The sequence below is a fragment of the Eschscholzia californica genome, unplaced genomic scaffold, assembly GCF_041429995.1.
Source record: "Eschscholzia californica isolate CP2 unplaced genomic scaffold, dmEscCali1.0.p SCAF_1, whole genome shotgun sequence".
Classification (NCBI taxonomy): Eukaryota; Viridiplantae; Streptophyta; class Magnoliopsida; order Ranunculales; family Papaveraceae; genus Eschscholzia; species Eschscholzia californica.
Window position 1 is genome coordinate 45,425,519 of NW_028238198.1, and position 26,171 is coordinate 45,451,689.

Below are 26,171 nucleotides of genomic sequence, written 5' to 3' on the forward strand. Positions count from 1 at the left end.
TTATTTATAATAGAAGAGTACTACAATAAATAGAAATAAATAAAGAGAGATAATATAAATATATAAACTACTCTAATATCAGTGCATCCAATTCGTGTGTGTATATATATATATATATATATATATATATATATATATGAGAAGATTTCCCTTGATTTCTGTGTTACCCTTATTAACTATAATATTTTATTTCATATCTAAAAGCAAATTCAAAACTCGTCAAATCAACCTCCTGAAGAATATCAAGGGTGTATTTTCCCTGACATGGAAAATACCACAAGGAAAGTGAGATTACTCACATAAATATTGAAGGCATTCAAGATTTTTTGTAGAAAACTTTTCTGAAATATTTTAAAATAAGATGGCATCTGACTACAATGTCATCCAAATAAATAAGGATGAACAAAAGATGTCATCTGGTGATATGCAAACAAAAAATTATCCAAACATTATAGTGTGAAGCCTTCTTGCAACAATATAGCTGAAATTTTTGTAAACGACTTACCAGAGATTTGTTTGAGACCATAAAAAGATTTCTTAAGACAAACATAATTCACACTCCCCCTAATGTCAAAACTAAGGGTATATGCCACATACCGTAGTTCATTCACATTATCTTGAAGAAAGGCGTAAACATCAAGTTGTTGTAAAGATCGACCTTTGATTAAATCTAAAGAAAGAAGAAAGGAAATAGTAACTAATTTTGAAACAAAAGAAAATCTATCATGATAGTCGATGCCTAACATTTACTTTAGTTGTTAATCGTCTAGTATAACAATTAACCAAGGTTATCTCATCACAGAGAGGCTGGGACGGATCTAGGATTTTCACTTAAGGGGTGCGGATTTATATACCTAAATAATTATATTTTGTAAACACAATAATTAATTAAATACTTGTATTCATTAATTATATTAATACATCAACGATTATAAACGCAATTGACTTCTACGAGAGTTCATATTTTGAAATGTTCGCATAATCGACTCATTGTCAATTCACTAAAAACTTCTTTTTCAATAAAGACTACTAAACTATCATTCAGCCACACATCACTTATCTTGTTTCTTAAGCGTGTTTTAACTAGCTTCATAGTTGAAAAAACTCTTTCAACAAAGGTAGTTGCAACCGACAAAGTTAGTGCTAAAATGATAAGCAAATCAACTAAATGATATGCTTTACTCCTCTTAGTTTCCACCAACGTTCTAGCAAGAGCTCCAATCCCATCTAAATATGAGAAATCATCATTCTGCCTCATATCGGAAATGTAATTATCAAGTTGAGAACTAAGTAGCATAGTGTCAAGACTATTGAAATCTGATAGATAACATTCAACAAGACGCATCAACTTACTTTTGTCGAAAAGGGAAAACCTCTAGAAGGATTCAAACATGCCATACAACAGAGCAACTCGGTAATCTTCTAAGTGGAACGAGCATTTAATTCTTGAAGTTGCATATTAATAACAATATTGAAAATCTCCACTTGATTGTGATAAAAGTTTGTAATTTGTTGTGCATTCCTCCTGCTTCTCCTTGAACTATGTACGAACCATTAAGATCAACAACTTCGATATTATGTTTTTCACAAAAAGTAGAAACATTCCAAACCAATGATGACCACTTATGGTCTCATACATATTAGATTCTAGCTTTTGATGTTTCAACAAAATCCATGGCAATCACAATATCTTGGTCTTTTCTTTGTAGTACTTGTGTCAATTCATTTGTTATTGCCACAAAAGCTTCATCAAATGTAAACAAGATATGAACTCAAAAGTTTGCATCCTGGATAAATTGACATTTGTAGGGTTTATGGTAGATGAATTGAAGTTCGTAGAGTTTATGGTAGATGAGTTGAAGTTCGTAGGGGTTTAGGATAGATGAATTGAAGTTTGTAGGGATTTAGGGAGATGAATTGAAGTTTATAGAGTTTAGGGTAGATAAATTGATTTTTATAGCGTTTATGGTAGATGAATAGATTGTAAGGGTTTATAGTAGATGAATTGAAGTTTGTACGGGTTTATGGTAGTTGAATTGATTTTATAGGTTTTAAGGTAGTGAATTGATTTTATATGAATTTAAGATAGTTAAATTTAATAATTTTAAAAATTAAAATAAAAAACGTATGAAGTTGAATTCGAACCACAACCTCAAGATCCAATGTTTGAGTTTAGAAATTAGACATTTGATTCATTTTTAGGGCAAATCTGATATGCTTATATAGGTTTGATTGATCAGATGTGATGCTCGACTAAGATTATGGGGGTGGTAAGGCACCAGTCTTGATGAGAGTCACGTCTCGATGGTCAATATTAGGAGGATAAAATCTGATGAGTGCGTATCTTTTGACACCGACAAATTTTTTGACATTTAATGTACAAAAAATGACTTGTTGGCTTTTTCTAGCCTTCCACGTCACATTGTTCTATTCTGGTCGTTTTGATCTTGGAGGGGTCGAGCTCTTTTCAGCTAAGCTCACTGCTTTGGACTTCTAATCAAATCAGAGTTCAGGTTGTGAAGCTTGACTCGGATCCACCTTTTCGTTCCTCGAGATAGTAATGGCTCAACGTGTTGAGCTGATTTCAACAGACCACCCCTCACTGCTCCGAAGGCCAAGACAGAGCACTTGCCAACTAATTTATCTTTTTTTTCTCGACCTGCATCTAAGCTAGAGCAGCGCTCCAGGCGCCTAGGAGACTCGTGCCGACCTCCCAAGTCAAGGCATAGGTGTCAAAGCTCTTTCAGATCCACCTCCCTGATGACTCGAAGAGGATCACCCATGTGTATTTTGGTCTCTGTTGACTTCTTGATTTGGTCAAAGCTTGACCTGGATCTACCTTCCTGCGCCTCGAGACAATACGAGGCTCAAGGTGCCAAACTGACTTCAGCAGACCTCTCACTGTTCTGAAGGCCAAGATAGAGCTTTTGCCAGAGCTTAATTATCTTTTTTCTTTCGTCCTGAGTCTAAGTCAGAGCAGGGCTCCAGGCGCTTAGAAGACTCGTGCCGATATCCCAAGTCAGGCCTCAGGTGGCAGAGCTCTTTCGGATTCATCTTTCTCATTGCTTCGACGAGGATCGTTTCGTGTGTATTTCGATCAATCTGTTGACGTCTTGATTTGGTCAAAGCTGACCAAAATTTTCCTCAACATGTATGTGCTCTATATAAAAGTGGTTTGATCAGCAGAGGTGAGAGACATTGTTGCTTCATAAAACAAAGATGCATACACACTTTGTCAAGTCATATATGTTGTAGCCCTACTAATCATAAGTATACCTGATAAAAATCTTGGGCTAGCACGGGATCATGCTTCTGTTTGATGCTCTTGTCCTATTGTAAATTAGAAACAAACTATTCTTAGCATGTTATAATATGGAGGAGACTTATGAGAATGTCATGTGGGTGTCTATTTTTAAGAAGAGGAGTTGGGCATTTTATTGATTAAGTTTCAAATAATATAGACTCTCCCAGATAGTACAAGAGGTGTAAGAGTTAAAACTGAGTGCATCTGTAACATTTAAGAGACGACCATGTTTATGCTCCACAAATTCATTTCTCAGGAGTTAGGCAGCTGCCACAAAAAATGAGTCCAACAACTAATGTCAAAAATTAAAACCATTTGACATGCCGTCTGGAAATATAAAAAGAAAATACTAAAATCACAAAAGATTTTGACAAAAGAAGTTGTCCAACTGATGTGGCGGCGGTTGTGATTTGAAACTTTAACTAAATCAGGACTGTTGAGAGATGAATATTACAACCCACATCAGCTGAGTAACTTCTTTGTCAAATCTTTTGTGATTGTAGCACTTTCAAATATAAAAACTGTCGGCAAGACATATACAGGCAGTTGGTAATCTCAAACTCAAAATTGTCTATTCAAAGTGGCACTAGATTTCAGTTTTCAGAGGATACTTAGATGGGCAATGCTTGTTTAAAAGATAATTACCTGAAATTATGAAGATATTCTACCAAGATGAACGCTAAAACAGTGGATTTCCTAGTAACAAATGGTGAAGGTAACCGAACAAAGGATGAAGATTATGATAAAAACTCGCGTAATGATGTAGACGCAGCAGAATTGAAACAAGTAACGAAACTAACGATGAACTAAGCCACTAATTAACTAAAAAAAGAGATGCAATCAAGATAGTTTTTATTTGATAATTTGAATATGTAAATTACAAGGACAGAGTGAACTCTACTTTTTGAGTTTTAAACACTTCTTGATAAACACAAACAAGAAAAGAAATAATTAGTAAACACTACTTTCTTTGATTACTACTAATCTTATTTAGAAACAAATAAAATACCTAATCTCATAAACTCCTAAATAAATAAAACACTTGAACCTGGAGACTCCTAAACAAATAAAATACCTAAACTTAGATATAGCTAAACACCTCACTTAAACCTATTCTCTTGGTCCTGAGGCCCACAAGGCTTGGCCGTGAGGCCCACTATTATCTGCATCAGCCTTCCCTTCTCTCAGGAGGTTAGTGCCCAACAGTTCGACAGAAAAAATTTTGACGCACACAATGAATTCCACCAAGACAATCCTTAATTCTCACTTCGAAAGAAATTTGCATTGAATGTGAAGAACACAAATTTGTAATTCATCACCAACTTCATTACCTAACTTGTGGTGCAATGACTCTTGCAAAGTTAAGTGGAGTGAATAAACAATGTCCAATAGATTTCTACATTTAATGTCATCTTGTAATTTGATGAAAAAGATCATAAACACCACATTCTCCTCCATGGAAAAATCAACCTTGGATGTTGTTTTCCAATCCATCATGTTTGTTTCCTCTTTTTTTTTTTTAATATCGACTTTGATTTTCTTATCGAGGTTCTGACTATCATGTGAATAATTAAACGGTAGAGAACAAATAAATAATAAAAAAATGAACCACCTGGTTCCCAAATAAAAGTATGATAGGTCTTCGGGTTTTTGGGATTTTTCTGAAATTTAGGAGATGAAATCAATGAAGACACAAATTGATGCGGAAGAATTTTATGATTTGTAACAAGGAACTCTCTCCTGTAATTGCATATGGATTGAATATTTGGACTGGGGTTAGGGTTTCCACATAAATTTCTTCTTCTTCATCCGCAATTGAAAATTTTTTGTTATGTTCACCGTGAACGCCTTCTTAATATCATCGGAATTTGATGTAGCAGCATCAATGTCATCGAACTCCTCATCTTCTATTTCAGTACCATGTCCTTCTTGAACATATCTTACTTCTTCATGGTTGGGAGATCTAATCTCCCAACAGGCGTGAAAGATGGTCAAAGTATTATTGGCTCGATCTTGTCACATAATTGTATCATCTTACCGATATTAGACTTAATCGTGAAGTGTTTTTCAGAAGAAAAAGAAGACGGTTGTGGTGGCGGTGAAGATGATGTTTGAGGTAATGAATACGGTAGTGGTGTATAATAAGAGTATGGAGGTGATGAAATTTCTCTTACGGGTTCTCCATAATTCCAATGATATTCGTATGAACCATTTGCAGATAAACATGCTCTACAAGAGCATTGATTCATCATCCCTTGAGGAATAGAATACTAGAATACAACTGATCACAATAGAACTTGTCTGGAAAAAAATTTCCAGAATATTTCACCCAAGACTTTGGTGGCTCTGAATACCACATGAAGTAGACACAGCGGAACTGAAACAAGTGACTAAACTAACGATAAACCAAGTCAAAAAACAACTAATTAACCAGAAAAAGAGATGCAATCAAGATAGTTTTTATTTGATTATACAAAGAAGTAACATGGACAGAGTGGACTCTTAACATTTTGACAAATACATTGCGTATAAATAATTAGTAGAACAATCACTACAACTTCTAACCATCGGACGAATAACTTCTGTTGTGAGATATCACACCATCTCTTCACTTGGGCATGAGTAGGATAGAATATCGTAGGAGCCAGAGGTATCTGAAGAAGGTTTAAGCTCACAAAAAAAGGCACGCAACCTTCAATATTTGCACTGTGAATTGTAAGTTTACAAAAAAAAATTCAGCATCTCATATTCATAACGTCGTACTTTGTTATTATATATTACACTCTCACTAACAATATAGGTCAGACATGAAGTCCGTCTACAGTGTGTAGAATGGATAGTGGATGAAAACATGCGGCAAATGACTAAACGTTTATGAATCGGAAACCACATCCTTATTTTGGTTGGAGCTTCCCTGATACCTGCAAAAACTGCATTCTCCAATTTAAGGCAGATGCTAGAGATTAAGAATAGTTTCCAGAGAATATCAATCATCAAGTATTCAAGTCATAGCTTGTCATCTAACTATAGGATTTGGAAGAAATAGAAAAGAAAAACTTTTGAGAAAGAGTTTATTACACAACATATATAAAGGATTGAAGTCCTTACAATTTCGGAACAACCCGCTAGTAAATTGAAATATTAGGTTGACGATGCCTTTAACAACCCAACCACGACACCTGACATGATATTGTCCCTGGTTAGCTGACCCCACGTAGGCGAGAGTTCTGCTCTCGACGGTTAGCCCAACTCTACCCCTAAAGGCCCCACACAACCCAAGGTACTAGTATTGCACCTACAACCAATCCTTGATTGCTCCTCAAAGCCAAATACAAGACTACAACAATGAGAACTCAGTACTATATCACGTGAACCTGTCCATTGTAGCCATTATCTTTTATTACGAGTTCCAGCTTAAGATGTGATGCAGGGAGATTTTCATGAGATATTCCAAGTATCTTGGATATCTTAAAATCTAGTAATTTTAGTAGTATAATATTTTTGTTCGTAGAGAATTATTATTTTTAGCAGTTTTATATTTTTTAGGAAACCTTTCAGGTTTTAGATTCTAGTATTTTATTTATTTAGAAGTTGTTATTAGAATTTGATGAGGTTTAGAAAAGTAGTATTTTATTTATTAGAAATTGTTATTTGAGTTTGATTAGATTAAGGAAACCCTAAGTCTATATAATGGGGGTCTAGGAGTTGTTTTATTCATTCAAGTTTATCAATAAAATTCAGTATTTTAGTATTACTTCTTAAAGTTTCGGTTTTATAGTCTTTAGGCGGAGTTCTAAGGCTTTTTCTTGGTTCTATAAGTTTTAGACGAAGTTCTAATTCTTTTCCGGAATTTTTCCGCTGCGTCAAGATGTCTTCTGGAAATGGGATAAACAAAAAATGATTTTCTGTCTATCTCCATGTACTACATTCTAAATTTATTTACAAATAATCTCGACTAGTTTACTTTTTGTTTAGGTAAAACTGTAAAAGTTTTCTTACTCTACTATTTGCTATATACGTGTAGATGAAGGTGCACTAATTTGTTACGAAATAAGAAGTTTAATGCAGTAAAAGAACATGATTATTGGGCATACCTTTGAAGTTGTAGGTGTATCTCAATCTTACCAAATAGTTCTCCTCTTGTAAATGTCTATTTGAAACTTTTCTCTGCCAGCATAAAAAGCAAAGCATTACTAGTAAATTTTAACATTAAAAACATAGAGTATTTTATATGCATGGAATAGAATGCACTTGAAATGAAGAAAATATCAAAACTGAAAAATTTGGGTTATGTTTTACCAGCATGAAGTCTGTGATCGAAAGATACAACAAATCGAAGGAGGACCATAATCAACTGATGAGTCAAACTTCAGAAGTCAAGGTAATGTTTGAAAACCTTTTCTCATTTTCTATATTGTAAGCAATAGCCTAGGCATTTTGTACTTTCTGCCCATCTCCTACCATCCCATAATTTACATTCTCATTGCAACCAGAATATAAGGACCTGAAGAACGCTTATCCATAGGCACCATGGAATGCAGTTGTAGCTTCAAAATATTGTTGAAAGTGCCTTAATAGGGGGTTTTATGTCACACCCGGACCCGAGCAACCGTTTTTTTAGTGTCCTGTAGTTACATGAGATAAATCTTGGGGATAAACCACTCCCGCCAAGACTCGAACCTGTGACCTCTGGTTCTTAAGAGGGAGGTGCGAACCACTAGACTGAAGCCCCATTTGCTCATAATTTTTATTTTCTATCTCACTCGTGCGTCTGACTCACCTGAACAACTCATCTAGACCGATTTTTGGTCCACTTGAGGTAGACATAAGCTAAATCAAAATTAAGAGTTCATTGCCTTACTCTTAAGCAACCTGAAATCACTATTGTGCCTCTGACCAAAACAAGTCAAACTCAAATGACACAACTTCAAATGTGTTAGACTTAACCTAGTCAGAAAAGCAGACAATCGTAAAACAACCATATAAGATTGATTCGAGTTTCTTCATCAAACTGCAAATTACCATACTGAAATTGGCTGAGATGAAAACCAGAAATCATACCACCCAAATAATATGGAAAATACCATTTTTTTAATTGCCTTAAGTACTTTTTTCTTCATGAGAATTAAGTGAGATTTCTTTAATCATAAAATAGATTTGTAGCGATTTGAACTCGTCAACTATTGTATCCAGCATAATGAACCAAAAACACCGACATTTTTCTATCCTATTGATATAAACAACGGTAAATGTACAGTTCTCTAAGTCATAAGTAATATTTGTATGAAACAAACCTTATATGTATATGATATTAAAAAATATGATTGAAACAATCATCTCCTTCCTTTTGCTAAACTCTCAAGAAGTCCCTTTTAAAGAATACTATCTCAACCATATGACGGTAGACCAGACCTCAAACACATGTTTTGTAGTTAAAAGTCGTCTAGAGAAGTTTTAAATAGTGGTTTTATTGATCTTGGGAACTCCCAATGGGCTGATAATTCTTGGTGGGGAAAGTAAACTGGACTTGATAATGTAAGATAGGAGACACAATAACTATTCAGAATACATCTAGTTGACCATTATAGGAAATGGATGCCCAAACAAGATTCAAAAAAGGAAATGGGGGTAGAATATGCATTATATGGCTTGACAGTTTAAGTCAATTAAGAAACATATACGTTCAGAAGAGTTCGCAAACTAAAGCAATTTAGGCAGTCATTAGACTCATGACTTTCAACTCATGTAGGCCGACATTACATGAAATCCAGAAGTTCGCACTTGTATAATTATGAACTTGTATAATTATGCCCACACTAGATGTTCTCCAATCCAAAACAAGAGATTGATAATGAGGTCTTATTTACTCACCTTGGTTTGCCAATGGTTGGTCAAAGCTTTGATCCATTCTCAGTGGGTGTGAAAGAGGCTCTTTAGCAACGTGAAAAATGTCAGGCAAAGATATGAACGAGTTTGACAGGTGCAGAATGACTCGACCACAAAGTGGGGCTTATTAGTCATCCAACTTAAGTGAGCCACAATAGGCTTGAAAGAGCACTTTGCATGATTCCCCTGTTATAGGAGAAATATTGGAAATCTGATTGGATTCAACAACTGAAACCGATGTCAGATGTCTGCAGAAACAACAAATAAGTATTTATTATGAAGAGGCATTTCACTAATCTCGTGATGAAGGCGTCAAACTATAGAATGCAATTCCCTAGCCGATCTCGTCACTATATTATTTTTCTAATGACAGAGCACAACAACTATGCAAGCGCAAAGACCTCCAAAATGGGTTCCTAAAGGACCCAAATAATCCGAGTTAAATTCAGAGTGCTCTCTCATGGATAAAATGGTAGATGGTTGATGCTCTTTGTCATCTAGTAGAGTCAATTCCTTTACCAGAAGTTTACACAACGAGGATAGAAGAAAAAAAAAGATATTGGCTAGATCATTGTCTTTGTTTAACGAACCCTAAACTAGGAGCTACCCCAGTTTCTCATTTAAGATTCATTCCAAACCATTTCTAGTTTCAGAACATTGGCAACTGCTTATTATAGTTATATGAAAGTAAAGAATAAATGATGATGGCACAAGTGGTACAAGACTACAAGGTTGCTGCGAATAACATCACTAGTACGTAAGTGGAGCACAAACCGAATAATTATTAGGTTCTTCTGCATTACCCTAGTTCGCCCTCCAGCATATCTTTGCCCAGATAGTGTAGGGCCAAAATTTCTAACCGCATTTGACATAGAGAGTTCAAGGTAAAAGATAAAGTAGCATCCTTAGAAGATTAGGAATATTTTCCCAGTTTGGATTAGCTCGAACCCTACATCGCATACCCTTTTTATGCCATTTCCAAACAGAATCTTGTTAATAAGATAAGACCTTGGGGTAAACAATATAAAGTGAGACTCAAGGAGCAGGATTCGTCAGAGTACATCAAAAAGAAAAATGCATCATCCACAAAAAGCTTTACTTACAGCTAGGACATCAATCCTAAATTCATGGCAATGAAATGACGATCAACCTAGCAAAAGTATTGCGTTTGTCGATAACAAATAGTCGGATGACGCTTTGTTGATTCATCAATGTGGTATGAGTAATGTTTGCAACTTTCTAGCATCCACTGCAGCCAAGACAAACGAACTATCTTCTAATGGGATAGATGAATAGAACAACAGCTCTGAAAAATCACAAAGTGGGAGGATTTAAGAATATAAGCTCTTAATATAAGTGGGTTATTAATCAACGGACTGATAGTGTTTGGAGCTACCAGAGAAAGCAGGATTCACGCATGATAAAACGTTCCTCCAATTAGATTGCAGAAGTAACCCACAAATTAAATTTGTGCACAACACTGTATGACAATGTGGCATTAGATGTGCGACTGATATTCCTAATTGCATTTAGCCCTGTAAAGTTACATTGCTTGATAGATAATGAGAAATGCCAAAATGTTGAAAATTGAATTTCATGATGGAGAGGGAAACTATAGGTGCTTTCCCAACAGACTTTCAAATCATGTCATCCTTCATACAAAGTTAAGATGCTTACATCAAACAAGGCAATAATTTAATTACCCTGAGTCTTTGTAATTGCAGAAGAATGGACAGATGTTGGGAAGAACCTTCAAGTCTTCGATAGCTGCAGAGTGTTCATCTCTATCCCGTTATAGGATCGTTCGTTTGCCTTCACTGACTAATGCTAGGACTTGCAACTATCTCATCAGATCCAATGGATCAGAAAACATGATCTAAGGCAATCAAATATTTGCACAGAGGAACGAACAAATGTTTCAACATAAATTATGTGATTTTAGGGGGTGGTCCTGATGTACGTGTTTACAAGATAGTTCGCTGTGTTGACTAAGTGATATACCTAGGATGTGGAAATCAAATAAGTGAATTTACTAGACCAAGCATGTGCAACAGCAGAAGAACGAGAAAGTGTCAACGACAATCACCAAGTGCTGGAGAGGAGCTCCTCACAGCTGCAGTTTTCAAATCTATTCCATTATAAGATAGTTCGTTTGCCTTCACTGAAACATCAGAGCCAGGAATTTCAAGGAATTCCATCAAATGAAAAGGATCAAAAGAATCCGATACTGTAGACTTCACGCACTGTGCCCCCAGAGGTTAAAGGAAGCTTATAGGCCTTTCCATCAGTAGATGAAGAAATCACTTCATTCTAAAGAAATGCAAGGAATTGCTTTGTTCCTGTAGAATGCACAGTGCTAAAAGGAAATATGAATGCAATTATGCAAATGTGTTGGCTAGTCACAGATACGGGTACGATTTAGTACAGCCTACTCGACTACATTGTTTACATGTAGTCATGTAGAGATGTCTTGAACTATAAATTTCCTAGTAGTGACAAAAATGAAAGTAATTGAAGCTTCATTACCAGATTTAAGTTCAAGGATTCATGCAGTCGCTACTAAGAAGTTGAGCCCAATGACAAACCACACGAATGCATTTGACATATTTCCAATTACCAGAAACATCTTGTTATAGTGAGAACAACATTTCTCTGAAATTGGAGAACTAATTCTTACTACAAGCGTCATCACATGACCTTAAATTTGAAGGGAAAATGATAATACGAGGTCATGTCTTTCCATCAGGAAACAAACAACTTTCATGCCCGAAGTTCAAGCAGAAAATAAGACAGCAAGTATTGGAGACACCAATTGTGAAACTCAATTCGGCAAAGAAGCTGCTTACTCTAAAATTGGAAGGGGAACAGAAAGCAAAGAAGTTATTGTGCGACGTGAAACTTCAGGCAACTAAAACTGCATCACTGGTATGATTAACCTCAAAAACAGGTGGAAGTAACAACCATTTAAGTGCCTTTTGTTTTTTTATTTATTGAAGTGAGATAATCTGGACCTTGCCAGATGAAACCGCAACAGAAATAATAGGAGTCCACAAAATAAAAAACTTTATGTTTATCCTGTTACCAGTTTGAATCTTTTGGGTCTTCCAATAATAATAGGTTCATTGTTTCGCTCCTATATCTTCCAAAAGGGAAAAAGAGTATGAATCCTACATTAGAATGGCAAACCTATAATTCAACTCGGTTTTCACATCAACTACCAATTTTATGTCTTCAAGTTCGAGAGTAATAATGATGTAGATTGTTGCGGAAGCGTAAAAGTAATGGAATCCACCATTGTTAATAAACTAAACTAACGAAATAAAACTGATAAAATAACGATAAACAATAAACTTGATTAATAACTTGAATAATAATAAACTTGGTTGATAATATTCTCTGATCTGGTTAACAAAGACAGACTAGACTTCTCTTATATAGAGATTGTACTTTCCTAGATAGACTCAAATAAGGAAATAAGATAACTACTAATAATACTTTCCTTGATTGCTAAGACTCATAATTATGGAAACCCTAAATACTTAATTATAGAAACTACGCTAATGTAGCTTCTTGACCGTGAGGCCCACTATCACCATGGCCGTGAGGCCCAATAGGAAGATGGTCTCCATCAAATAAGAAACGAAACTATACTTCAACCAATTCTAAGAAGAGTACAGGTTAAAAGAAAAAATTTATCTCGAAACTGGGCAAGAACCAAGAAGCCTGAGACAAGTAATAACAAAATGGATCACAGAGGGGTTACCGTGCACTAGATGGTAATCTAGCTGAGTCATCAGGTTCAGCACAACTTGCAGCTGTAGACCAACAAAGCAATAGGTGATAACATTCTAATAAAGAGATAACAATGAGAAACATCGTTAGATTCTTATTTTCTTATCTCGATAATTGGGAAAAGCTCTATAAAAGCTTTGCGTAGCTAGAAAGGTACATGCAGACCCTTGGTTATGTGCCTTGAATTTTAGATGTGGAAGTGGTTACGAATAAATACAACCTCAAATGGCTTGAAATATCATTTAGAAACATATTAGTTTATATCCCACATGTTATGAAATCTGCGAAGTATCATTCACTAAACCCATAATAGGCACCTTCTTATAGCACACACGATATCAATCTCTACCTTGTTATCTCTTTCAGAAACAGGTGGAAATTGTAAATCGATAATATGGAGTAATAATGTAACATCACTAAAATGTGGGAAACAGGAGTTCATGAGAAAATATATTAACATCACTAAAATGTGGGAAATAGGAGTTCATTAGAAAATATATTAAACCGGTTAAACCTCATGACATGTATCATGATTTCAATAGAAATCTAAATTAGCAAACTTGAAGCTTCATGTTTAAGTATACTCAGGTTGCAGCATACACAGTGGACATCTAAATACCAAGGGCAAATTTTGTTTCTTCAAAAGTGCCTCTAGTTTTCAAGTTAGACTTAGGCAGATAATGCAGTATGACATTTTGACGCGAAGCTACATAATGAAATAAGTACTTGTTATAACATTGTTCAGTTGAAAAAAACGGCATCATCAGAGTTTGACACATTGACTTTATGCTCTTCTTATGGAATTAAAAAGCCAGTAATAGTTATAAGTTAGGCCAACAATACCACTTTCATTTAAATGAGTTAAGAACTTACCATAGAGATAGGACCTGTGGGGGAACAATTCTAACCTAAATTTATTTAGTTGTCGTAAAGAATACAACAGGAAAAAAAAAAGCAAAGTAACTAAATGAAGGACTAAAAGAAATTACTAAATATCTACTCCTTTGTATATTGATCATATAAATAAATGACATTACTTGGTTTTGATCACAAATAAATGACCTTATAAGAACGAGGGCTTTTTCGAATTCTTGCCACTTTAAAACGAAACTGTTTATCTCTTTTTAACAACATCAAAGTCTTGCTTAATATCTACTATTTTATTTAGTTTGGAGGTTCAGTCTGTTGTGTGTGGAACTAATTTTTGTTATCTACTTCCTAGTTCTGGCAAAGGGAAGCAGCAAGCTTGAGGCAACAATTGCAGGACTTGCAAGAAAACCATCGGTATGATCTTATGAATGATTTTAGCATCAAGAATCGTTTCCCTTTCTTTTCTTTTCAATATACAGTGCTGAAATGAAATTAAAATCATGATGTATAATTCTAAGTAAGATGCCTATAAAGTATGCTTAGTAAGACACATATGAGCTTTACTTGACCTATCAAGGCCTGTACTTTCTCTGTTGTTACTTTGTATGACATCTTTACCCTTACTTGTGACACCTAGATAATATGACAAAAGTACCAACTGCAGGTATTGTAAGTGATGCAAATGAGTAGGCGGAAGTTTTAATGGAGGTTTATGATCTTTGAGATTAACAAATATACAACAAGAAAAATATAACTTGAAATGGTTGAATAACTAAAGCTTTTAAAAGAGAACCAAAAGAAGCAACAAACTTCAATGATGCTGAAAACAAAAGAAAATAATCTTTTTTATTTGAATTTGTCAGCGGGAATAAAGGGCCCGAACCCAGAGGACTAGTAAAAACTAGAGAAAAAACAATAATACATCAAAATATCAAAAGAGAAACAAATAAACGAATAAACAATAAAGAATAGAGCAAATGTTGTCTTTCTAACTAGCTACGCCGAACTCTAATAACTCCTCTTTTGTCGTCATCTACAATCTTCTGAAGGTCAGCAGGTAGATTATGTGGTAACATCTCTATATATCCCGATACTGGCTTCATTTTCGATAGGTAATCTGCTGCTTGGTTGATTTCTCGGTAAACATGTTGAATAGAGCATTCGTCCATTTGCCTCCATAACTCCCATATTTCTCGGACTACACGGATAAGTTGCCAGGGAGGCTTCTTCCCCTCATAAGACAAAATCGAAACTGCAAGGGAGGAGTCCGTAGCGATCTTCACTCGTCTTTTACCAAATTTTGCCGCTAGTTTTAATCCTAAGCAAATTCCCTGCATCTCATGCATGATTACCGACCTCCTCTCTGACCATGCTGCTGCTATTATAGGGTCACCTCGTGAGGTTCTCAAGATCGCACCATAACCACCTGAGACATCATCAAATGCCCCATCGGTATTGATTAGAGTTTGATCCATACTGGGGCCTGCCCATTTACAAGTTTTCGATACTTGAATTGATAGTGGTACAGTCAGATTCCAACGTTCTAAGATCTGCTGAGCACCATCCAACCCATTCGGTTTACGTTTCCACGTCATTACCTTTGTTTTGATAATCTAATAACTTCATCAAAAGACTCCAAATATACTAAGATTTAGAAACTTGTTACATAAGATAACTAATACCGTTACAACTCTTTTTAGATATAAAACATACGAGCATATGATCTTATAACCCTCCTGAAGACTATCCTAACAGAAATTGTGAATACTTTCACCAATAATAATAACAAAAAAAACTGATCACATACGCTAAATAGTAAACCTAATTGAAAATAAACTCTCTAATTCTTAACTGAAAGCAGCAAGTGCATAAAGTAAAACTAAGGTAAAAATATTGAAATGCAGCTGCGCTCGGGTCTCAACTCTCAAAATGGCGCGGTTGTAGTTACATACAACCTTGGATTCTACCTAAAGTCTAAAAGCTCTACCTTATTTAGATTACATGAGTATTAAGTATACCCGAGAAAATAGAGAAATAGATAAAGAGAAATTTTAAATAAACAAGGTCACTTAACCATAAAATTTCCGACCTCTAAACTGCTCACTTAGTCCACCACATGTAGCTGTATGCTACACCAGATATCCTTCAAACTACAGATGAAGCTAAAATATTTTTTTTTTTCAAAAAAGTTGTGGCAATTCTTTTTCTTTTTTATAAAAATGCATACCAACCGTTGTCTAGAAATAGAAGATTGAAGATGCAAGCAGTAGAACTGTCGAAGTATGGTCCTCCACATTATATATAAGAAAGTCGTAGCTAACTCAGAACAAAAACCAGAGACACATATTTCAAGGTTTTGATAGTATATCATATTATTCCACCCTAATAACTGCAGACAATTGATGGGCGAAGAACTTTCGGGTTTGAATGTCAAAGATTTGCAAAATCTAGAAAATCAATTGGAAGTGAGTTTGCATGGAGTCCGCAAGAAGAAGGTTGGGATTCAGGAATACAATCTGTCTTCCTTTTATCCAGCAAGTCATTCTTTTTAATATTCCAATAAATCATATGAACGGTAACATGATCTGAACCTTTTGCAGGACCAAATGCTAACTGACAAAATAGATGAATTGACTCGCAAGGTCTTTCTAAAACGATGCTTGATATGTTTCCGTTTATAGTTTATAAATTTCTTACTCATAGTAGCTAATTTTCATCAATATCACTGCAGGGGGATCTTATTCATCAAGAGAATATGGAACTGTGTAAAAAGGTACACCTTATTTATGAAGAAAACACAGACTTATATAAGTTCTTTGCTTTGGCCGAAATATAAACTTCTAATTGTAACTCAAAAACTTAGATATAGCAGTCATTCGGTTACTAATCTATAAACCCCCTTGTAAAATGCATGACTTGTATGGTTGTATCTTAGTCCCAACTTAGGTATATTGTTATTTTCATATTTTTTTCCTCAGTGAAAGAATGTAGCAATAATATATTCCTCAGGTTTATAGAACAACGGATGTCAGAGGAACAGGTCGAAGTTCCCTTCTTCCAAATGGTTTCAGCATCGAAGATGACCCTAATGTGGTCGTTCGTCTCCAACTAAGCCAGCCAGAACAACAAAACTACGACACACCACCAAGAGCTACAAATCTGAGGTACTCTTCTCTTCAGTACTGATAAATTCAATAAGTGCAAATGACCTCATTAAGTTACTAACTAATCCATAAATATATTTTTGAATCTACGGCAGACTTCAATTGCAGTAGAAATGCAGGTCTACGAACTGTGGAGGTAGCGCTCTAGATCCTCGATCAATATACGACTCTACAGATTCTAGATTATGCTTTTCGTACTATACGTGGTATATGACCGTGAAACAAAATGAATTCAAGACAAAGAAACTTACATTTGGTGTGATGTTATCGCTGAAACCGACTTGGTGTGATGTAATTGTTGATTTCATGTCCTAAGCTTAGTGAATCGAGTTCTTATGTAAAGTTATACAACAATAATGTCTCACTATCCATGTCTGGTACTTTTTAGTTGTTTGGATTTTATTGCTCTTCCTAGAAGGAACAATGAACAAAAACTTCAAATAATCTATTTGGGTTTATTCTCACCAAAACGTCAATTTCTTTTTGCTAGATGAAAAGATAAAGATGATAAATGTTGACAAAGTACTATTAGTCCATTATTTACCATACATTAAAAGTAGAAAAGTGAGGTGATCTCTAAATAATCAACTTCAAGGTATTTCGAATATTGACTTAAACCTTGGTCAGACTATCAGCGTTTGAAATTATTTTCAAGAAGGCCACGCGGGAGCTTACTTTCTCCCGGTACATTGGAGTTTTTGGAAGCAAAGGAACACCAGAATATTTAAAGGTCGTGGATCACCAAAACATGAGATCTACCAGAAGTCAAATCTACGATTGTTTGGGCTTTCAGATTTATGGAGCTCTGCAGGTTTAACCTTCACACTTATATGTCTATCGGAAGACAATTCATTCGTGCTGCATTTCCTAATGATATGATTTAACTTTTCTTCCCTTTCGATGTTTCTAATAATATGTTTCATTTTCACAGAAAACTAATTGCTCCCAGAGGAACACGGTCATCACAAGTAACCCTTTGCTAGAATATTAAGAGATTGGGGTATATGCAAATTTTAGCAACAAACACCTACTACCAAATCAGAAGATCAACACAACAGATCTATACATCTTGTTAAGAACACATCATCACGTACCTCCATATTCTGCTTCATTGGTAATTTCTTGTCTCACATCAACATCTGAGCCTGAAACGTAAAAATGTTTCAGGTAGGTGGAAATATGCACATGGTGATACATGCCACAAAAGAAAAAGTTGCATTGTTGAAATGGACACGTAAGCTGTAAATACAAATAGATAAAACTAATCAAAACACGAGAACGAACTAATACCATACTTCTGATATGTTCAATTATTGTCAGTTAATTCTAAAAATCAAAAGGAAAGTTAATGCATTGGAAATATCTGTACACAACGATGATAACAAATAAGAAATTGACATGTCGCAAGTTCAAACTGAAATATATATATATAAACAAACTTCAACAGCGCAAATCCTACTCCCTCACTTGGTAGATTATGTACATATTTAATATTTAAGTACCTGCATTCAGGCCCGCAAAAAGTTGAACAGTTCAAAATTTCATATACTTCCACAGATACGTATATATAATACAAAGAAGGATGGAGTCAGATAATGTATGTTGAATCTGTTGACCAACGACTCAGAGGTGTCGAATTTATACAGAACCCTAGAAGATTACCAGGAAGGTGTAATCACTAATATGCATCTCCAAATAACAAAATTGATAGATGTACTCCATGGCAAATATGACACTGTTGTTTTACTTCAATCCATGGGGAACTGAAGATGTAGGAAAATGGCAGGCATAACAAGGAAATACTACTCCAATCAAGATTACTCTAGGAGATACAAAAGAAAAATGCATAATAATTTTGTTTAATGATTGACCTCATCAACACCTCCAGACACATATAAAGGAAAAATAGCAAAAATAAACAACTCAATCCAAGAGTCCTCAGATAATACAGACTAAATGAAAACAGTAGAAGGAAAAATAAAGATTCCCGAATGGCAATTAGACTTCCAAGTTCCAAAAATGGTACTGGGTTTGCAGTTTCGCACAAAACATTACAAATGAAATACATAGTATTAAATTGATCCATCACTACAAGCTTTCCTTCTCATGTTTGCACATTGTAAAAGAGCATTTATTTATAAGAAATCAGTAGATAAAGGAATCCTCCTAAAATCAGAAATTAAAGGGTATCTATGTCCCTCTAACAAATTAACATACATGAAAACAAAATGTCCACTCAAAGGCATCAGGACAACTCAAAATTAGTACTCAGCAGACTCACCATATCCAGTAACATCAATCAAGAACACTAATATACTTCTAAGAACTATGCAAATAGAACCAAACTAGCTAAATCCAATGAACTGTTAGCCACAACGAAGTGTAACGAGGTGAAGTGAAGCCCAGTGCCCCCTTGCAAGTTGAACACTTGAACCTACTGCCCCACCCCAACTGAGGCTTGACCAGAGGCTCCCACCAAGCGCAACGTTGTCCCACCCGAGCGCGAGTGTTGTCCCACCCGAGCACGAGTGTTGTCCCACCCGAGCGCAAGTGTTGTCCCACCCGCGCCCATCCTCCAAGTGTATCTGACTGTAGCCAGTTCAGTAGCTTCCGCCCGAGACCATACTACAACTGACAGCGAAGTCCAGAATATGGCATCATATGACAGTTATTTTAGCAGTCTTAGCTAAACCCATATGCATCCTCTAGCACATTGGATAACCAAGAGGATTTGATATACAACAACACAGGTTACCATTATCATTCCGTTGTGGCCAATCACCATGCCACATAATTTCGCGAAGAAGACATCCAAGCATGGAGTATGCCGCCTATTCGGAATACGTGATAACCATTTTGATATCAAAGCTCATGCTTCACTCTTTGCAGTTTAACTCGAAGTGGGTCATCAAGTTATAGTACCTGAATACAAAGGTAATAGTTGAACTAACCGTGAGGTTGCCCAAAATGAAATGGGCACTCTCCCTAGTCGACGGTCCGAGAATAAGAAAAAATAAGTTTTTAATTTCTAAACTCTAATGCTTCGATATTTGTGAACTCTTGTATTTACTTCCATGTACAAACCCTAATGTAACTCTATATATATTCATTACCAAAGATCGATAAAGCACCTTTTTTCTCCCAATTATTTTCTCATTTTTTTATTGCAAGTCGGCTTAGGATTATTCACATGGTATCAGAGCTTAGGATTATTTTTTGCTGGAATTTAGTATCTTCGTCAAGAACTGCATTTGTCTTCTCTTCTACATTCATCTTCTTAAACTAATTATCAACGTCAGGTTCTCATCTTTTTTTCGTCTTCACAAAAATAACTTTTTTCCGTCAAATCTATCCGTGTTTGGAGTTCTTCCTTCTCTTCTTCTCGGTTTTCTCTTGTCGGCTTCTACCCGGCTCTTCTTCAGGAGTGTTAGGTTTCTCCACTGAAACCAAAATCACAATGACACCTCTATTGAGAAACCAAGACGTCGACATCGAGACCCCCGACCTAAGTTTATCTCGTGAGACCTATTGGTCTCTCTTTTTGGCCTTCCCAGGTACGCCGAACAAACTCACGGACCCAAAGAGTCCGCTGAAACCGATTTGTTGCCGATTACCTTGATTGGTTGACCCTCAAAGGAATTCAATCTCTTTCTTTGTCCAAGTTTTTGTTTCTAAACCTAGAGAAGAGCACTCCCACCGCTGAACAGATCCTACAGGTCCGCCGATGGGATGGTTCATCCCTCTTTGCTGTCGCCGACAGCCGCACAACACAACAACAAGAAAAAGAACTCTTGCAAAATGTTTTTGCAACTGGTTTTCTTAATAAAACAATCACAGTTATGCACCATGATTGTTTCTTACCAAAAGACAACGGTCTCCCAACCGCTGTTTTTTCCGTCCGAGAAAACAATGACAATTAAACCGTTTTTGTCTTTGTCGTCACTATCCAACAAAAAACACCGATGGTTTTACTGTCGTGGCCATTTTCTTTTTTTTCTTTTAGCTTTGGTTTGTTAGTCTAAAAGACAACAACTTATATTTTTTGTATTTTAGCTCTTTCAGGGGATGAATATACAAAATGGGCTCATTGCATGATATGGCGCTTGTTTCCAAAAAGAAACAGGGATTATTAATGGATCGCTTCCAAAACCAACGGAGCCCACTGCTGCTACTCTATGGATTCGTTATGATGTTACCGTTTCCAGCTACATTCTAGGTTTTGTTTGCCCAGAGATTCGAACCAGTTGCATGCGTTGTCCTACGGCTTTTTTAATTTCGCAAGTACTGAAGGATGACTATGCTCAATCCAATAATCCTTTCATGTTTCAAATCCAAAAAAAATCTGCACTTCACCAAGGTAATTGAATATCACTTCTTACTTTTCCAGTTGAAATCCCTCTGGGATGAACTTGACACTATTATACCTCCACACCCTTGTTTTGTGAACCGAGGCAGGCCTCGAGTATGTCAACACCATTAGAATTATGGAATTTCTGGAGGGTCTTCACGCTCGCTTTGTATCTGTCCGGAGCAGTATTCTGCTTTAGGATCCTCTTCCCCATTTTAGGAAGGTTTATAATCTCATCAAACCAGAGGAGCAACAACAACATACCTCTGTCAAGGAATGAAGTTGCGATTTTGATGGAAATTTCGGTAGGCATGGAAATGAAATGTTTCGGTTATTTCGACCAAAATTTTTTTTTTTTTTTTTGAAAACTTGAATATATGGGAGAAATGTTTCGGTAGGCATGGAAATGAAATGTCTTCCTCCTCCACTTTGAAACTTAGACTAGAGTCCTTAAAAGATCCATCATTCCTTGCCTTCCAGATGGACCAACAAATTGCACAAGGGATAAGGCTCCAAAGGTCCCTCTTCGATTTCTTAACTGGGGCTGACCTCGATTGCTCTAGGACTAGGACAATGGATGTTGGAGAGCACCAAGCGAAATTGACCGAGCCGAGAAAAAAGTTCCAAAGCTTCGAAGCTTCTCCACAATGAATCAACAGATGGCTAATGGTTTCTTCTACGATATTGTACCTACTGCACCGGTTGGGAACAAGCATCCCTCTCTTTTGGAGGTTGTCTATCGTAGGCAACTTGCCCAAAACTGCTGCCCACATAACGAAGCTGACCCTAGGAGGGGTAATGCTAGACCACAAGGACTTGAATTCGAACTGAAAACTGGGATGAGCTTCTTGCTTATTCATCCGAGAGTAACAATTCTTGACAGAGAATACCTCCTCTTGTCTATTATACCAGACCCTCATATCCTCAGTTCCAAGAATTGGTTTCTACCTTTCCAACATCATCAGCAAGTCCGAGAAGATCGAGACTTCCCAATCATTAAGGTTTCTTCGAATCCTGACATCCCAAGCTCCCACAGACTAGTTAAAAAAGCTTGAGACCGACCCTCTTTCTGTAACAAAATGAAGTAAATTGCTGGGAATCTTTCCTTCAGAGGAATCAAGTGGCACCAAACATCCTCCCAGAAGCTAATGAGGTGACCAGTTAAAAAAGCTTTTGAAATTTATTTTCTTAACATGGTATTGTTAAGAGACTTAGTTAAATTTCGGTTTCTATGGAAATTTCGGCAAGCATGGAAATGGAAATGTTTTGCTCATTTCTACCGAATTATTCGTTTTATTCCTTAATCTCTGTTGAAGTTCCCTTTGACTATTATGCCCGTGCTACCAAATTGATATATTTCTCGTTACGGGGTTCACCATAAGTATCACGAGACAAGGAGCCTCATTTATATTGACTTTTTGCCAAAAACATGGTCATACCATTGACGAGTGCAATGGAAACACTACCTGTGATCATTGCAAGACGGTTTGTCACTCCTTTGAGCAATGTTTTATTCTTTATAGTTATCATGATCATAAAGAAGGTTTCAACATGTTTTAACACCCGATGAAGACTTTTTTAGTTCAACATGTTGGTCGAGTTGTGTTTCGACTCTACCTATATTGAAAATGTTTATCATATTCCAGTTTTTCAGTTCAACTTAATTTATGTGAGTCAATTGAGTAAACCCTTAATAGTTTGTCAATTTTAACCCTACTACTACGACTTTCAGGCATTGTCGATGAACCGGCTGAGAGGTCAGATTGATGAAGTTAGGGGTCTTTACTAATTAGGTAGCACTCTTTATGAATAAGTTGCTCAATTTGTTGCATCGTCGCCTTAGACATCTTAGTTTTGGTCGGTTACGTTTTCTTCACAACGTTTTAAGTTTGTGTCCTCTAATATTTGTCTTATAGCCGAACAATCTAAGTTAACTTAATAAATATTTCCATTAGTGCGTTTTCTTTTCAATAAGTACATGTTGTTATCTATGGCCCTTTTCTAGTCCTGTCCTTATCAAATAAGCGTATTTTCTCACTTCGGTTGATGACTATTCTCGTTGCGTCGCTTAATGCATCAAAGTCTGAAACTAAAACTTACCAATACTTTTTTTTTTAATTTCACCATTCAACAATTTCGAAAGTATACTAAGTTTGTCTCTTCTGACTCCTGGTTTTCCTGTAGTTATGCCATTAAGACCATTTGCTCTGATAATGGGAAATCATTTTTATCCAAGGACCTACAACCTGGTTTCAGCCAAATGGCTCTATTAACCAACGTAGTTGCATTTACACCCTTGAACAAAATGGGGCGGGGAACCGCAAGTATCACTACTTACTCGATGTTGCTCGTGTTTTACGCTTTCATCCAACATCACTCTTTCCTTTAGGGGTGAATGCCTTAAGACTACCACTTATCTTATCAACAAAATGCATACTCAACTTCTTTCTAACAAATCTCCTCATGAGATTTTTTATGATTTACCACTTGACTGTAAGCGGCTTCCTTCCTTCGCCTATAATGTTCATGTGAAAAACAAATTCGACAAAAGGGAAACCAGACATATTTGTTGGATACCCTTCTAGCAAAAAGGAGCATACCATTTACGACCCAAAGAGTAAAACTCTGCTTTGTGTAATATTCGTTTCTTTGAAAATAAATTTCCTCATTCCTCTGTCTCCGATGATTCTTCGGAATTATGGACTCGCACACCTTTCAACCTTGGATGAATACATCACGTATTCTTTTCCGATCAAAGCTCACACTCACCACGATACTTCTTCAGTGAACTTCCACGTCACCTTCCGTTCTGACATTGTGGCACCACAAGGCCTCTTCCATCTGTATCTCTTTCCAAGGATCCTATTGCCTCTTTTGAGACATTGAACGATCCAGATGATGCTTGCACTTCTCCATCATCGATTCCTGCTTGATAGTTGCCCAGTGAATCGGTTGCATCGATACTGGTACCTTCTGGCTTTGTTTGGGAACGGAACCGGCTTGCCTATTTGGTTGACTACCCTCTTTCGAGTACAAAGTCTTTTATTTCTCGCACTCCCTACCCGTTGGTCGATTACATCGCCTTTCACTAATTTCAGCCCTTCCCATAGGGTCCATCTCACTTTTGTTCTCACAGCAGAACAACCCACGTCTTACAAAACCATTTCCGGTTCTCATGCCTGGCCTGATGGCAAAGGAAAATCCGTTCTCAAGGCCAATAGCACTTGGATTTTAACTTTCCACTTCTCGGAAAGAAACCCATTGGTTGCAAATGGGTTTATCAAATAAAGTATCGCTCTGACGATATCATTGGATGTCATAAGGTGCGCCTTGTTGCCAAAGGTTATACCCAAGTGGAAGGCAATAGACTATAATAACACTTTGCCTCCGCAGCAAAATTAGTCCCGATATGTAGTCTTCTATCCCTTGCTTCAATCAAGCGATGGTCTTTACATCAGTTGGATGTCAACGATGCTTTCTCTATTGTTCTACATTGTTCTCGATTGCAAGTCAATCAATTTCACAGTAATACCAACTTATGATGCCCACAGTGGAGAAAACCCTTTTTTATAATACACCAAACAATGTCACCTTCATTCAGGATCGTCTGGATGGACAAGCTTTAAGTTGATAGAACTCGTTATGGAAATCTAAAGCACATGAATCATTAATATCCGAAAACCATCCCCTTTTAGTCATTTTGCTGAAATTTGGAAACAAACTCAAATATTATCTAAAATTGACAGTAAGTTCCAAGCATCTAAATGACACTCCTTTATAAGGACTCAACTCGCTTACTTAGCACACCCTATTCTCGTACTACAATTAGATTGACAACAACTTAAATGCATGAGGTCCATTAAGGAATCATTCAAACAGAAGATCTGATTAAAATGAGCTTTGGCTCCTTCAACTGACCAGAATTTCTTCTTAAGAAGAAAAAATAAATTAGTATATGCAACTTGATCAAGAATTAGCATTCAACTATAAAAGCATCCAGAACATGTAAATATCTATTTCTACCTTATTCATGCGTAATTTCTTGAACTAAAAACTAACATCAACACAAGAACTAAAAACTAACAAATAAACCAGCAATGAAAAAATTTACTATTGAGCGTGAAAGGATCGATTAGTTATTTTCATGTTAAAGTTATAGAAGAAATAATCACCTTCAAGCTGAATCAAGAAAAGGTTTGCTGCTGTAGAGAGAGAACCAGAGAGAGATCTGAAACATTGAATATTCGATCAGACAAATGACAATGGATTATGGATATGAAGAAACACAAAATGCAGTGAATTGAAGGTAATTAATTTACAGTGATTATGATGGAAATCGTTTCAGATATGAATTCAGAATCATCAAACAACTTTGACATGATCGACGAAGAATGATAAGAATGAATCTTTTGAGGACATATTCGTACCTGGAGTGGAGGGAGGTTGGAGACGAGACTATTGGACTAGGGAAAAGAGAGAGAGAGAAAGAAGAGTCTAGAGAGAACGAAAATATCTGGAGAGAATAATTGCGTACTTTACATAGTATGTGTACTTCGATATATGTCCACTCAGTAATCACCACGTGGATAATTATCATCAATAATTGGAGACAGATGCTAGATCTAAGGTCGAGATTGCTTATATTCTAAGTTACAACTATTCTTTTCTACAGCAAAATAATACAACTTGATGCTCTCTTGAATTCTGACGTAATCTCGGTTTTTTCCGTGTGTTCTTTCGGTGTATGGGAGTTATCGATGTAATTTGAAGGGTTAACTGGATCAGAAATTGTCGAACTTACCAAATT

The 26,171-nt window shown here is 36.1% G+C and overlaps 2 protein-coding genes and 1 long non-coding RNA gene across 4 annotated transcripts in view; 1 reads left to right on the forward strand and 2 right to left on the reverse strand.

Moving 5' to 3' along the window:
* Positions 1-17,370, forward strand: part of LOC147567127 (MADS-box transcription factor 23-like) — a 31,236-nt gene extending 13,866 nt beyond the window's left edge. For both annotated transcript variants that reach the window (XM_086653749.1, XM_086653750.1), the window contains exons 3-9: positions 7,607-7,685; positions 14,205-14,266; positions 16,248-16,347; positions 16,453-16,494; positions 16,584-16,625; positions 16,862-17,016; positions 17,112-17,370. In XM_086653749.1, coding sequence (XP_086509875.1) covers positions 7,607-7,685; positions 14,205-14,266; positions 16,248-16,347; positions 16,453-16,494; positions 16,584-16,625; positions 16,862-17,016; positions 17,112-17,127 — 496 coding nt within the window. In that variant the 3' untranslated portion in view covers positions 17,128-17,370. The remainder of the gene's footprint in view (positions 1-7,606; positions 7,686-14,204; positions 14,267-16,247; positions 16,348-16,452; positions 16,495-16,583; positions 16,626-16,861; positions 17,017-17,111) is intronic.
* On the reverse strand, positions 5,969-13,398 carry LOC147567128 (uncharacterized). The gene is made up of 3 exons (XR_015230702.1): positions 12,954-13,398; positions 9,176-9,438; positions 5,969-7,471 (listed from the first exon to the last, which is right to left on the reverse strand). It is a non-coding gene; the product is annotated as an uncharacterized LOC147567128 (long non-coding RNA).
* LOC147567129 (uncharacterized) lies at positions 14,674-25,863 on the reverse strand. The gene is made up of 4 exons (XM_086653751.1): positions 25,792-25,863; positions 25,537-25,592; positions 18,111-18,161; positions 14,674-15,278 (listed from the first exon to the last, which is right to left on the reverse strand). Exon 4 carries the CDS (start codon positions 15,196-15,198, stop codon positions 14,845-14,847), a length of 354 nt encoding a protein of 117 aa, XP_086509877.1. The 5' UTR covers positions 15,199-15,278; positions 18,111-18,161; positions 25,537-25,592; positions 25,792-25,863; the 3' UTR covers positions 14,674-14,844.
* Between the last annotated feature and the right edge of the window lie 308 nt (positions 25,864-26,171).